Genomic DNA, 13,272 nt, shown 5'->3' on the forward strand with positions numbered 1-13,272 from the left:
TCACGATCTTTATGGTCTACCCCTTTATCTGCAAAGCAATAACGTTAGTAATCACAGCAGGTGTTCTCACTGGACACTGAGCTATCATCGCTATATAATGGGTATAGAAAAAGTGAATACAATAACATGAAGATTTTCAAAAATGTATCTCGCTCTGCAAAACCGGGCTTCCACAGCTTCGATTACCTATTAGTTGGAAGGAAATTTACTACCTTTTGGGATTTTTTCAGTTGAAGAAAGACATTATAGTCGGAAGGAGCCAGATCTGGTGAATATTGTGGAAATTAGAGTACTTCGAACCCTAAATCACCAATTGTTTATAGACAGGGACATCGCCTTGTCCCTGTCCATAAACACCTTTACAAACAAAAATAAAACACCTTTCCGCAATTGGACAATTATTTCCTTCGTAGGATTTTTTTCGTAAAATATTCAGTAACGTCGACTAATAATCCCAAGTTATTGTTATACCCTTATCCAGCAAATGAATTACGATTACTCCTTGGTAATCCCAAAAAAACTGAAGCAAGAAATTTTCCAGCTGATTGTTGAACACGAAAGTGCTTAGGCCTGGTAGAATCAATTTAATCAAATGCTTCTTTGTTTCTGGGTAGTATAAATATACCTAAGTTGTAACTCTAGCAAAAACACTACATAAGATGTTTGCATCTTTTTCAAATCAAGCACTGATCAACATTCGAACATTTCGAGATCTACAATGCAGAAATTTTTTTTTCGAGTCCAAATCACCGTAAACTATATGATGGATGCATTCATATGAAATAATTAGTAAACATTCGTTTTAGCCCAATTTCAAAAGGCACATAAACTGGCCTTCCGATCGGTCTTCTATCTTCAGTACAAAATTCACCTCTTTTGAAGCTTGCAATATAATTTTTCACGACCGCATACTAGGAACAATGATGGCCAATGATATTAACCACATCTTCGTAAATCTGCTCACCTCTTAACCCTTCAAATACAGGTACCATGAGGATGCTTCGATACGATTTTCACAATTGTAACACACATCATTTTGTTTAATTTTCTAGGCTAGGTTAGGTGTACTTTTACAATATGTTCAAGCAATTATGTCTATAATTTGGACAATTAAGCCTTTGTTTTAAATAAATATTTTATATGTATACACAACATACTAACACAAAATATATTTAACATACCCTAAAATTCAATATTTTGTTTGCAATAAAGATGAAAATTTTTAACAGATTACATGGCTTTACGAAGATTTACGACATGTTAGTCTTGATTATTGTTTTTTAGATGCCTTCTCCAATAATGAAAGTTGCCATCAGTACGATAAATTATTGAACCTTTTTAAATCTCTAAACATTTTCTTCTTTGGGCTGTATCTCTCTTTTCGGTAAATATGCCCTTTAGATACTACAGTTTAGATGTTTTAATGATGCTCAGAAATTCTCTAACGGTTCCAATCATTTACGTTCAATTATCATCGTTTTTGATATTATAAACGAGATACTTAACATTCTTGGTGGTCCTTCGATTTTCCATCTAGCTCATGAGCCGCCAAAAAAATTGAAGGAAAATAGCTTATCATTTAAATTTTCCACAGACTAGTCCACTGCCCACATATGATTTATTCTTCTACAAGTTACTTTTAGGAGTGCAACATGTTGCGTCTTCAAACAGTAAGTAATATGGAAGAGATATAACTTTTTACCAACCGATACCCAACTTTTAAGTTTACAAGGTGGAATTCGTAACGAGCGGTTCAATTCGTTAAATGGCTGATCTAAAATGTTCTATTTGAGCTTGCATTTCCATCTCACGATCAATTCAATTGTTATCCAGCAGCCAAAGTATTAAAACCTCCTAATATAAAGTGCTAATCAGGCTAAAAAAATAGCCCAATGACTTACCTTTAACTTGCTGTACAGTTGTAAGCTTCTTCTCCCAATGGTCGTCGAAAGGTTGTGGTGCTGTAGTTTCGAATTCTGACGTATACTGCCTCATACCGCTCGCTGTTGTGTAGCAACATTTGCACATACAAGAGTGATACCTTAACCTACCTTCATCTAAATATGGATGTGCAAGCGCCTCCACTACTGTAATTCGTTTATCCTAAAACGGAAAAATGTATTGAATTAAATATTTATCAAAGGGTAAAATAATTAATTCCCCAGCAAAGCGGTTTTCGTCCACATAGATACAGCATAGACAGATTAATAGATTTAGAATCGGAGATAAGTGAAGGATTTGCAAATGGTCAGAAGACCACTGCAGTGTTCTCCTACAAGAGAAAGGCATATGACGCGGTCTGTAGATTTAATATAGTATCAAAATTACAAAAGAGGAATCAGAGACAATGTGCTAAGAGTCATTGAGAATTTTTTAAAATCAAGAACTTTCTGTGTCCATCTCAACAATGAAAATACAAGGAAAAGGTACATTTCAGGGATTAGTCCAACTCTTTTCCTCGTGACTATGAACGATATACTAGATTACTGCTCTCCACTAGTAAAGGAACAATATGGCTGATGATCTGATCCGATTCACAAAAGGTAAAAACGTAAGAACTGTACAAAACAATTTATAAACCAATTTCAGTCCAAATCAGTAGGAGCGCATTTTTCACCTCAAAATTAAGATGCTTGTGCTTTCTCCTGAAAGCACAAGGACACACTTTAGTGTGTTTAGTAAATTCTATTAAATGTAGTGGTATATTAAATTCCACTATGGCCTTCTGTTGACACAACCACAAGCTGACCTAAAATCCAAGAAAGTATGGGTCGTGTTTATACCATGTCTACTGTTTTTTTTTTAATACATATAGTTTATTGCGGACTTATGCACAATATCGAGTTTTATAGTTGTGACAAAATTATCAATTATTTGATGAACGCTGAGAAAAAGAAACAAATGAAAGTATTAGACAGGTACTTGTAGAGGATTATCACTGTTAACTGCTATTGAATACAAAAATAGGATTTATTTATGATAATTCACAGAATGGCGAAATATGGCAAACCCGCTTGCAATTTATAACTACACTGATTCTAACGTTTGAAACGCAGTATAGATAACTAAGTATGGTACATTAGCAGAAGTATATCTCAACAATACTGAAAGAAATAATCTACGCCAAAAATACATCTTAACATTGTACCTCAGCTTGATTATATTGTTGACAATAGTGTAATAATAGAAGGACGTAGAGGCAGAGGACGCTCACCTATCCGATGGTCAGATCAAGTACAGAAAGCCACTGGAGAGACGTTTTCCGAGTCCATGAGAGCAGCCCAAAATCGCAAGAGATGGAGAGAATTGACAGCCCGCATTGTAGGAAATCACGATCCTCAGCAATGAGGAAACGACAAGAGAGAGAGAGAGTGTAAAAAATATCAATATCCGAGATTATTATAAAATTTTTTCAAAGTATGAAAAATCTGAATACTTACCGGATTGAAAACCAGCATTTGGCATAACAAATGAACAACTTCATGTGTCGCTTGTGACGAGAGAGTATACAACGCGGACAGCGACGGTGGTTTGGGTACTCTCCTCAACATATGCGACTTGGCAGCTTCGCAAGCGTGCTTCATATCTTCCAAGGAGGGCGTGCCCAGCAGCTCAGTGATCAGTTCTAACTGTTGGACTGTGTTCTGCGCCTGGAAGAGTATCCGACGACCTAACAGTTCGCCGAAAATACAACCCACAGACCACACATCTACCGCGGCGGAATAATGTGTGGTGCCCATGAGAATCTCGGGAGCGCGGTAGTACTGCGTAACCACTTCTTGGGTCATGTTTTTGCTCGTGTCGGGTTCTTCTACTCTTGCTAAACCAAAATCACAGATCTACAAAAATAAAAATCGAATTATTCAATGATCTAATGACACAATATCTCTACCAAATTATTTATTTATAAATGATTACTACGGAATAAAGATATTTCAAAAAACTAAAGTAACATTCAGTTGGTTTTTAAAAACGAGTTGGTCGTAGTATTTATAATAGTCAGGTTTGGTACTTTAAACCACTTCCATATAAATTTTTTTATAGGTTTATATTTTATTAATAAAAACAATGATAACCATCCTGTCACTTTAAAATTAGAATTATTCGTGTTTATTCGTTGGCCGCAAGATTATTAAACAATCTAAACTAATCGGGGTTTTGTGATCTAACGGTTTCGGTGTCAGATAGTTTTTATATATAGTTCTAATTTTTCTAAAAAATCATTACAAGCAAATCTGTTTTAGCTAATGTTTCCATAATGTATCTCAGTGACATTTTACGAATTTAATTCATATTACGTAGTTTAAAAAGCAATATTATTAACGTTAGTAACGTAAACAGTTTAGGACTCAATCTGCAAGTTTACTTTTTAAAAATCGTAGTCGTAAATATCTACTGTTAGGATTTTTATGTTTTAATGTTTGTAACCAGTTTTGTACTCAGCAGTTGGTACAACTGAATTTAAAAAAAAAGAAGAAGAAGTTGACATGACATATATAACCTATATAATCTGTGTACCCATTAATTATCCATGTTTGAGAAATAAATAAACACAAAAAACTAAATCTTTATTCATCAGCCAATCCAGTACCCTATGGAATACAAAAAAACACAACATTGTTGATCCTTCGAGCGGGATACATCCAAAAACAGCTATTTTCAAAAAATATCCACAAGAACTGAAGTCTTCTACATACACTACACACACAGGAGGGTAATCGTAAGTCATTCATTCTATTTCCTATTTTACCTTACTAATTATCCAACCTATTATTCATAATTTAGAGGCTTTAATCAATAATCATGTCTGATTTAGCAAAATGTATTAGAACTAGGGGTTCAGCTAAAAAGCGGTTAACTTTGGTAGAAAAGTTTATAGATGTTATAAAAATATCAGAACCAGATAGGAAACCTTCATTAGCTGATGCTACAATTAGAATTAATGAATTAGAGTTAATAAATAAAGACTTTGAAATCATTCAATTAGAAATAGAGGTAAATTGTCCTGAACAACAGCTTGAGGAGAACTATAAGGAGAGAGAACAATTTAAAAAGCGCTATTATGATACTCTAAGTTTTCTTAAGACATACATAGAAAGTATGTCTGCAAATCCAACTAGTAACAATTCATTAAGTTGTAATAGTTATAATAAAGATCCATTACAAAATATTATTTTACCTAAAATTAAACTTCAAATGTTTAAAGGTGATTATGACAGTTGGCTGGAGTTTAAAAGTAATTACCTTTCAACAATACATGAGAATGCATCATTGACAGATTCTCAAAAATTTTCTTTATTGAGAGCATCACTAGAAGGTTATGCAAAAAGTTTAATTGATCAAATTCCATTCACTGATAATTTATATCAAGAAGCTTGGAACACATTATTAGACAGGTTTGACAAAAAGTATTTTTTAGTAGATAGTCATTTAAATTCAATTCTTAACATAGAGCATTGTTCTAAAGAATCCTCAACTAGTTTTCGTAGACTATTAGACAATGTATCAAAAAATCTTGTATCTTTACAAAACATAGGTATTAGTAAAGACCAGTTGTGGGATTTTCTAATTATACATTTAGTTTCATCAAAATTAGACAAAAATACTTTTCGAGAGTGGAAAGAGAAAAAATTTAGTGGTGAACTTCCTAACATGGAGGAATTCTTAGAATTTCTTAAATCAAAAGCAGACATATTGGAAATCATACACAACACTACAAATGTAAACATTAATTCTAGTTCTAATATAAAACCAAACAAAACAAAAAATCATTCACATTTTAATTTAGCAATTTCCAACAATAATTCAAATAATCATTACAAAAAATGTAACTTTTGTAAAAAGAATAACCATACAATATACAGTTGTTCTGATTTCTTAAAACTAAATATCAATCAAAGAAAAGAATCAATTTCACAACTACAGTTGTGTGTAAACTGTCTGAGGACAGGACATAAGGTTGAATCATGCTATTTAGGGCCTTGCAAAATTTGCAATGTAAAACATAATTCATTAATTCATGAACAATCCAATAACCCAATATCTACCAATTTATTCATACAACCTCAACATTCAAATACACAAATTCTATTATCCACTGTAGGCTTTTATGTGAAAGATACGGTAGGCAACCAACATTACTGTCGAGCTCTATTAGACAGTGGTTCACAAAACAATTTAATCACACAAGGGTTTTGCAATAAAATTGACATACCTTTAATAGATTCAAAACTATCTATAGTTGGAATTAATCAAGTAACTTCACATCTATCAAAAAAATGCAATTTGACTATTTTGTCTAGAGTTGATAATTATCAAACAACAATTTCATGTTATGTGATTTCCAACATATGCAGTGAAATACCTGCACAAAAACTAATCCACCCATCTTTAATTATCCCTAAAAATATTCAATTATCAGATGAACAATTTTTTGAACCTGGAGAGATTGATATGCTTATAGGTGCAGATCTTTTTTGGGACCTTCTAACAGAAGGAAAAATATATCTTGGTAACGGGTTACCTATTTTACAAAATACTAAACTAGGCTGGGTTGTTTCAGGAAAAAGTCCTGTATCAACTTCATTATCCAGATGCAATTTTGCAAACGCAATTTATTCAGAAGATGCTCAATTAAAAAGATTTTGGGAACTAGAAGAAGTACCTGTAAATTCAGTTTTGCCAAAAGATGAATCAGAATGTGAAAATCATTTTCACAGAAATACTACTAGAAATGAAGAGGGTCGTTTTGTAGTAAAGTTATCATTAAAACTATCTCCTGATGTATTAGGGGATTCATTCAATACAGCCTGTACCAGATTTGTAAATCTAGAAAAAAGATTTAATCAAAACAACAATTTTCAAATTCAATATTCACAATTTATTAAAGAATATATTTCCTTAAATCATATGACTAAGATAGATATGTCACAAGATAATCCTAATAAAACATACTATTATTTACCGCATCATGGTGTTCTCAAAGAAGAAAGTATTACAACAAAACTACGTGTAGTTTTTGATGGTAGCTGTGCTTCTTCTACAGGCTACTCATTAAACGATTTACAATACATTGGTCCAAAAGTCCAAAATGATATCATCAGTATTTTACTAAGATTTAGAATGTTTAGATATGTAGTTTCTGCAGACATTACAAAAATGTATAGACAAATTTTAATTCACAATGACCATAAGTCATTACAAAGAATTGTTTGGAGAGATAATCCAGAACAAGACCTTTCAGTTTATGAGCTAAATACAGTGACTTATGGAACAACTTCAGCTCCATATTTAGCAATAAAATGTTTACAAACATTAGCTCAAGAACATATAAATTCATTTCCATTAGCATCACAAACAATTCTAAAAGACTTTTATGTAGATGATCTACTCACTGGTTCTAATAGCATTTCTGAATTAATTCAAACATGTCAAGAAGTCTCATTCATTCTAAACTCTGCTGGATTTCCTCTAAGAAAGTGGACTTCTAACAATCCAAATGTTCTTCAAACCATTTCCAGTAATGATGATTCATTAGCCATATTAAAATTAGGACAAAATGATGCTTCAAAAACATTAGGTATTTACTGGTACAGTCAATTAGATATTTTAAAATATTCAATTAATAAAAATATTTATCCATTAACAAGTTCACTTACAAAAAGACAAGTACTCTCAGATATAGCACAAATTTATGATCCATTAGGTTTAATCAGCCCTTGTATAATTCTAGGAAAAATAATGATACAAAAATTATGGTCATTAAACATGGCATGGGATGAACCCATTCCAGATGATCTATCTTTACAATGGCAACAGTTTAGAACTGAATTGTCAGAATTAAATCAATTATCCATTCCTAGATATGTTATAAAAAATGAGTATAAATTGATAGAGATCCATGGTTTTTGTGATGCATCTCGTGATGCATATGCTGCATGTATTTTTGCACGCAGCTCAAATTCGCAAGGAGAATTTCATGTACAATTATTATGCTCAAAAACCAAGGTAGCACCACTTAAGTTATTAACAATTCCAAGATTGGAATTATGTGCAGCCTTATTACTTGCACAATTATCTATTCAAGTAAAAACATCACTATTCAATCTTAGTAATGATATACAATTTTATTATTGGTCTGATTCACAAGTAGTGCTCTGTTGGTTAAAAACAGATCCAAACTCTCTAGAAATTTTTGTGGGTAATAGAGTTGCAAAAATTCAAAATTTAACCTCTATCTCAAATTGGAGTTATATTAATACAAAAACAAATCCTGCTGATGTTGCCTCCAGAGGCATACTACCAAACAAATTAAAATACCACCATATGTGGTGGACAGGGCCAGAGTTTTTATGTGAACCAAACAGTCAATGGCCTCAATATTCATTTAATATATCTAAGTCAAAATTACCAGAATTAAAAAGGATTCCTACAACAATTCTTTCAAACATTTCTGTCAATTCGTTAGAAATATTTACAAAGTTTTCTAGTTATTTAAAGTTAGTCAGAACAATTGCATATTGTAAAAGATTTATTCATAATTCAAAAAATAAAAACAATCAATACTTGGGTCCGTTACAAGCAATTGAAGTTGATCAAGCACTGCTAACATTAATCAAACTAGCTCAAAAGGATTCATTTAATGACACACTAATTCTTCTGTCTCATAAACCATTACCCCATAACCATAAATTATCTTCTCTATGTCCCTTTTTGGATGAGCAAGGTATTCTTCGTGTAGGGGGACGATTAAAATATACTAATTTACAAACAAATATTAAACATCCTATCCTTATATCTTCAAATCATCCATTTACTAAACTAATTTTTATTCATAAACATAACTATTTATTACATCCAGGGCCGCAATTACTATTGGCAACAGTCAGACAAAAATATTGGCCTATTGGGGGGAAAATTCTTGCAAAAAAAATTGTCAAGAATTGTATTCAGTGTTTTAGACACAAGCCAGTTGCATCCATTGCCCCTATGGGTAGCTTACCTAATAATAGAATTTCACCATCTTTTCCATTTCAAGCCACTGGAATAGATTATGCAGGTCCATATAATATAAAAGACAGAAAGGGAAGAGGTGCAAAAACAACAAAAGGTTACATTTGTGTGTTTGTATGTTTTGTAACTAAAGCTATTCACCTTGAGCTCATTTCAGATATGACAACAGAATGCTTTATAGCATGTCTGCGAAGATTTGTTTCACGTCGGGGAATACCCAACCACATTTATTCTGATAATGGTAAAACCTTTCAAGGTGCATGTAATGAACTCAATGAATTGTACAAGTTTATTCAAAATAATCATATTACATTAATAGATTATGCAACTAGCAATAATATAAGTTGGCATTTTTCTCCTCCTTATAGTCCTAACTTTGGTGGCTTATGGGAAGCCGCAGTTAAATCAATGAAACATCATCTTAAAAGAACTCTATTAAATTCTATTTTAACCTATGAAGAGTTTTTAACACTCATAATTCAAATTGAAGGCATTCTAAATTCAAGACCGCTCTATGCAATTTCAGATGACCCAAATGATTACGAGCCTCTGACTCCTTCCCACTTCCTTTTGGGCCATCCTATTACTTCTCTTCCTTCCTTAGACTTACTTGAAGTAGCAGAAAATAGAATCACAAGACTCCAAGCTGTTCAACGTTTGCAACAACAGTTTTGGAATCGATTTTCAAAAGAATACATCAGCCAGCTCCACCAACTATATAAATGGAAGTCTCCACAGTCAAAACTTTCAGTTGGAAGTCTGGTATTAATCCGTAATGACCACTTACCACCACAAAAATGGCAACTAGGACGAGTTTTGCAGCTGATTCCTGGTCCAGATGGTATTCATCGAGTATCCCTTGTGTCCACTACAAAAGGTGTCCTAAAACGATCTGTGAGACATCTACATCCATTACCTCTACAAGATGAAGCTTCTTCAAGTGAAAATTAGTAAAGACAATAATCGTGAAATTTACATTATATATTTTGAAGGTTCCCTTCAAAGGGGGGCTATGTTAGGATTTTTATGTTTTAATGTTTGTAACCAGTTTTGTACTCAGCAGTTGGTACAACTGAATTTAAAAAAAAAGAAGAAGAAGTTGACATGACATATATAACCTATATAATCTGTGTACCCATTATCCATGTTTGAGAAATAAATAAACACAAAAAACTAAATCTTTATTCATCAGCCAATCCAGTACCCTATGGAATACAAAAAAACACAACATCTACCATTGTGATTATTTCCTGCTTTAGCATTAAAAAATATAAACAGTATCGAAATCGTCACAAAATAACAAAACTTTTTTGTTTATGTACCGGATAAGTTTTACGGGATAAATTTTTAAGTACCGTTGGGAAATTTCACCACCGCAGCGCTGCGTTCGATGTTCTGCGCATGGGTACTGTGTACTGTACCAATGCCGTCGCGTTGATAACGCGGATCATAGCTATCATCAAGTCCTCGTAGACACTTTGTCTCAGGACCAGCAACTTTATGTGGAGTCGTACGTTGACATGTTATCATATCCACTGGTAACTTTAACATCCTAATATATAAGACTAAATAATGTAAACTAAATTGTAACCTTTAACTTTAAACGGGTTTTTACCCAGATATTTAGTGGCTCAAAACATGTACGCCTATACACTGATGATGGAATATGGATTCCGAAAATGTTTTGTCTTCATGACATAGCCCGTTTGGGTTTTTTAATTTATTTACCTTTTATAAAGGATTTTAACAAATTTTTTTACAAGAAAACATTCTAGGAGCATTCACTTACCTGATGGAGAAAAATTTGAAATTCGCAATATTTTGTATCGAATAAGTGATACATCAACATGTCAGTTTACATACTTTACTGGCCAAAATAAGAGAAAGACAAGTTTCTGAAATTAAGAGGACTAGCCTTTGGAAAGTGTTGAGAGATTTAGGATTTAAAGTCAAAAAAGAAAATAATAGGTTACTTTTATGCGAAAGGAGTAGTGTGGTTCAGAAAAGAATTAAATTTTTGAGACAATCTACTAGACTTAAATCTGAAAATGCAAAATTCGTATAATTAGACGAGACAGGGATATTTGCAAAAGGTGGACTTAAAAGAATTTGGCAAGACGACAGCATAAAATCAATAAAACACACAGATAGCCAAGGCAAAAGACACATCATTCTTCATGCAGGACGGAAAGAAGGCTTTATAAAAAACGCAGATTTGATTTTTTCTTCAAAATCAAAATCTGCTGATTACCATGAAAACATGAATGCAGATATGTTTGTTAAATGTCTTGAGGAGAAACTGTTACCTAGTCTGAGTGAACCATCAGTTATAGTTTTAGATAATGCACCTTACCATTCGGAGATTTTGCAAAAACAACCAAAATAGTCGTGGAACGTACCGAGCACAAAAAATTGGTGAGTTTAAAATAATATCAATTTTCCGGAATACGCCTTCAAATCAGAGTTACTGGAAATTTCTAAACGTAATGAAAAACAGTTTATATAGTTGACCAAATTGTATCAAGTTATGGACATCAAGTACTACGGTTACCGCCGTATCACTGCAAGTTTAATCCATCGAACACATCTGGGGTATATGTAAAACGTATTATGATGATAATCACCTTGGATACAGTGACGATGCAGTTAGGCAAATGTGGCAAGAAGCTCTTAAAACTGCAACTACAGAAATATGGGCCAAAACTGTAAATAAATGTGAAAAATTAATAGAAGAGTGGTGGATCCGGGAAAATAAAATTAGTGAAATTAATCCAGTGATTATAGATTTACATAATGATAGCGGTAGTGAATTTAGTGACGATGATAATGATTTATAAATTTAAATAATCAATAAGTACATGTTATTTACAAAATAATTGTACAGCAGGTTAACCATTATATTTATACATTCATTATTAGAGAAATAAACAATAATATTTAAAATTCCATTTGAATTTTTGCTCCTCATTTTATACAAATTAACTCTAACTGATAATGCAGGCAAAAATATTCTAAACAAAGTAATAGAGTAATAGAAACATTTGCTTTTGCCTATTTAAAATATCTACGCCGATTGAGAATCCCGCCGACTGTTTTTCCCTGTTTAATGCCAAAGACTGACGTGAGCGGAAGCGACATTCACCATTAGATTTGTGAAGTGTACGGACAAAACATTATGAGTGATGGAATAGCACAAAAATGGGTGAGAACTTTCAAAGATAGCTGAAAGAATGTTCACATGAGACGATTTACCAATCACATCATTTAGTTGTAAATAAATTGATTAGCATCCATACACGATGATGCAACGGCCTTAAAACGGTATTCTTGCAGTGGCTCTCAAATAAGACAACAAACTTCTATACCGACTAAATTCAAAACTCAAAAGACGGAATTCAAATGCATGTATATACGTATGTTCGATGCATAAAATTTTAAATTAATCGAATAAACAGAAATCCTAATTTGCATTTCGTTTACTAACGCAATTACACTTAATTTTATACACCACTTGTTCCAGAATGAATCCTCGTTCATACAAAGCGAAATCCGCACGAGTAGCCATAGTATAATTAAACTTTAAATAGTAAGAACCATAATAGTTAACAGACTAGCTAAATAGCTTTGTCTTCTGGAACATAATATAAATAAGTACTTACCTTTAGAACACAATTACTATTAACCAGAAGATTCCCGGGTTTAATATCCCTATGTAATATCCTAGCTGAATGTAAATATTTTAAACCTGCAATTAGAATAAAGAAATATTATTTATCAACAATATTTAAAAAACATTAAAAATAAATATATAGCGTTTGTTGTCAAGAAACAAAAATATCTACTGGACGGTCTTAGAACAGTACTCAGCGATAAGCTAATTTTTAGAGTACTTTTTCGTTGAAGCTTATTCAAGTTCATTCAAGTTTAAGGGGCTAGAACAGTACAGGACCATATACTTTTTCCCCAGACCTTCTGAAAAACGGGGCATCTTGCAACAACTGGCAACAGACAGCGCCTTCCATAAGAATAAGAGCCAATGTGTTGTGTGAAAGAAATTCAATTTTTCCCTAGATCTGAGGAAATTTGAAAACATTCTAAGGTTCATTCTGGTCATTTTTTGAGCGTTTTGTGCTGGGGGTAGAATAGTTCTGTTGGATCTAGGAGAAGGGATAGCGAATATTTTAAGATAGAAAAACATATATGGCAGCATTTCCATGGCATTACATTACATTCCGGGCATTACATCATATCTCCGTTATT

At 32.7% G+C, this 13,272-nt stretch overlaps 1 protein-coding gene across 9 annotated transcripts in view; it reads right to left on the reverse strand.

Moving 5' to 3' along the window:
- Positions 1–13,272, reverse strand: part of nmo (serine/threonine-protein kinase nemo) — a 372,069-nt gene that overhangs the window by 33,329 nt on the left and 325,468 nt on the right. For all 9 annotated transcript variants that reach the window (XR_011950114.1, XR_011950117.1, XR_011950115.1 and 6 more), the window contains exons 5-7: positions 12,672–12,757; positions 3,441–3,839; positions 1,902–2,103 (exon numbers count right to left, since the gene is read on the reverse strand). Coding sequence is in view for 4 of the 9 variants with exons in the window: in XM_072523946.1 (XP_072380047.1) it covers positions 1,902–2,103; positions 3,441–3,839; positions 12,672–12,757 (687 nt within the window). In the remaining 5 variants the exon portion in view is untranslated. The remainder of the gene's footprint in view (positions 1–1,901; positions 2,104–3,440; positions 3,840–12,671; positions 12,758–13,272) is intronic.

The sequence above is a fragment of the Diabrotica undecimpunctata genome, chromosome 2 (assembly GCF_040954645.1).
Source record: "Diabrotica undecimpunctata isolate CICGRU chromosome 2, icDiaUnde3, whole genome shotgun sequence".
NCBI lineage: Eukaryota > Metazoa > Arthropoda > Insecta > Coleoptera > Chrysomelidae > Diabrotica > Diabrotica undecimpunctata.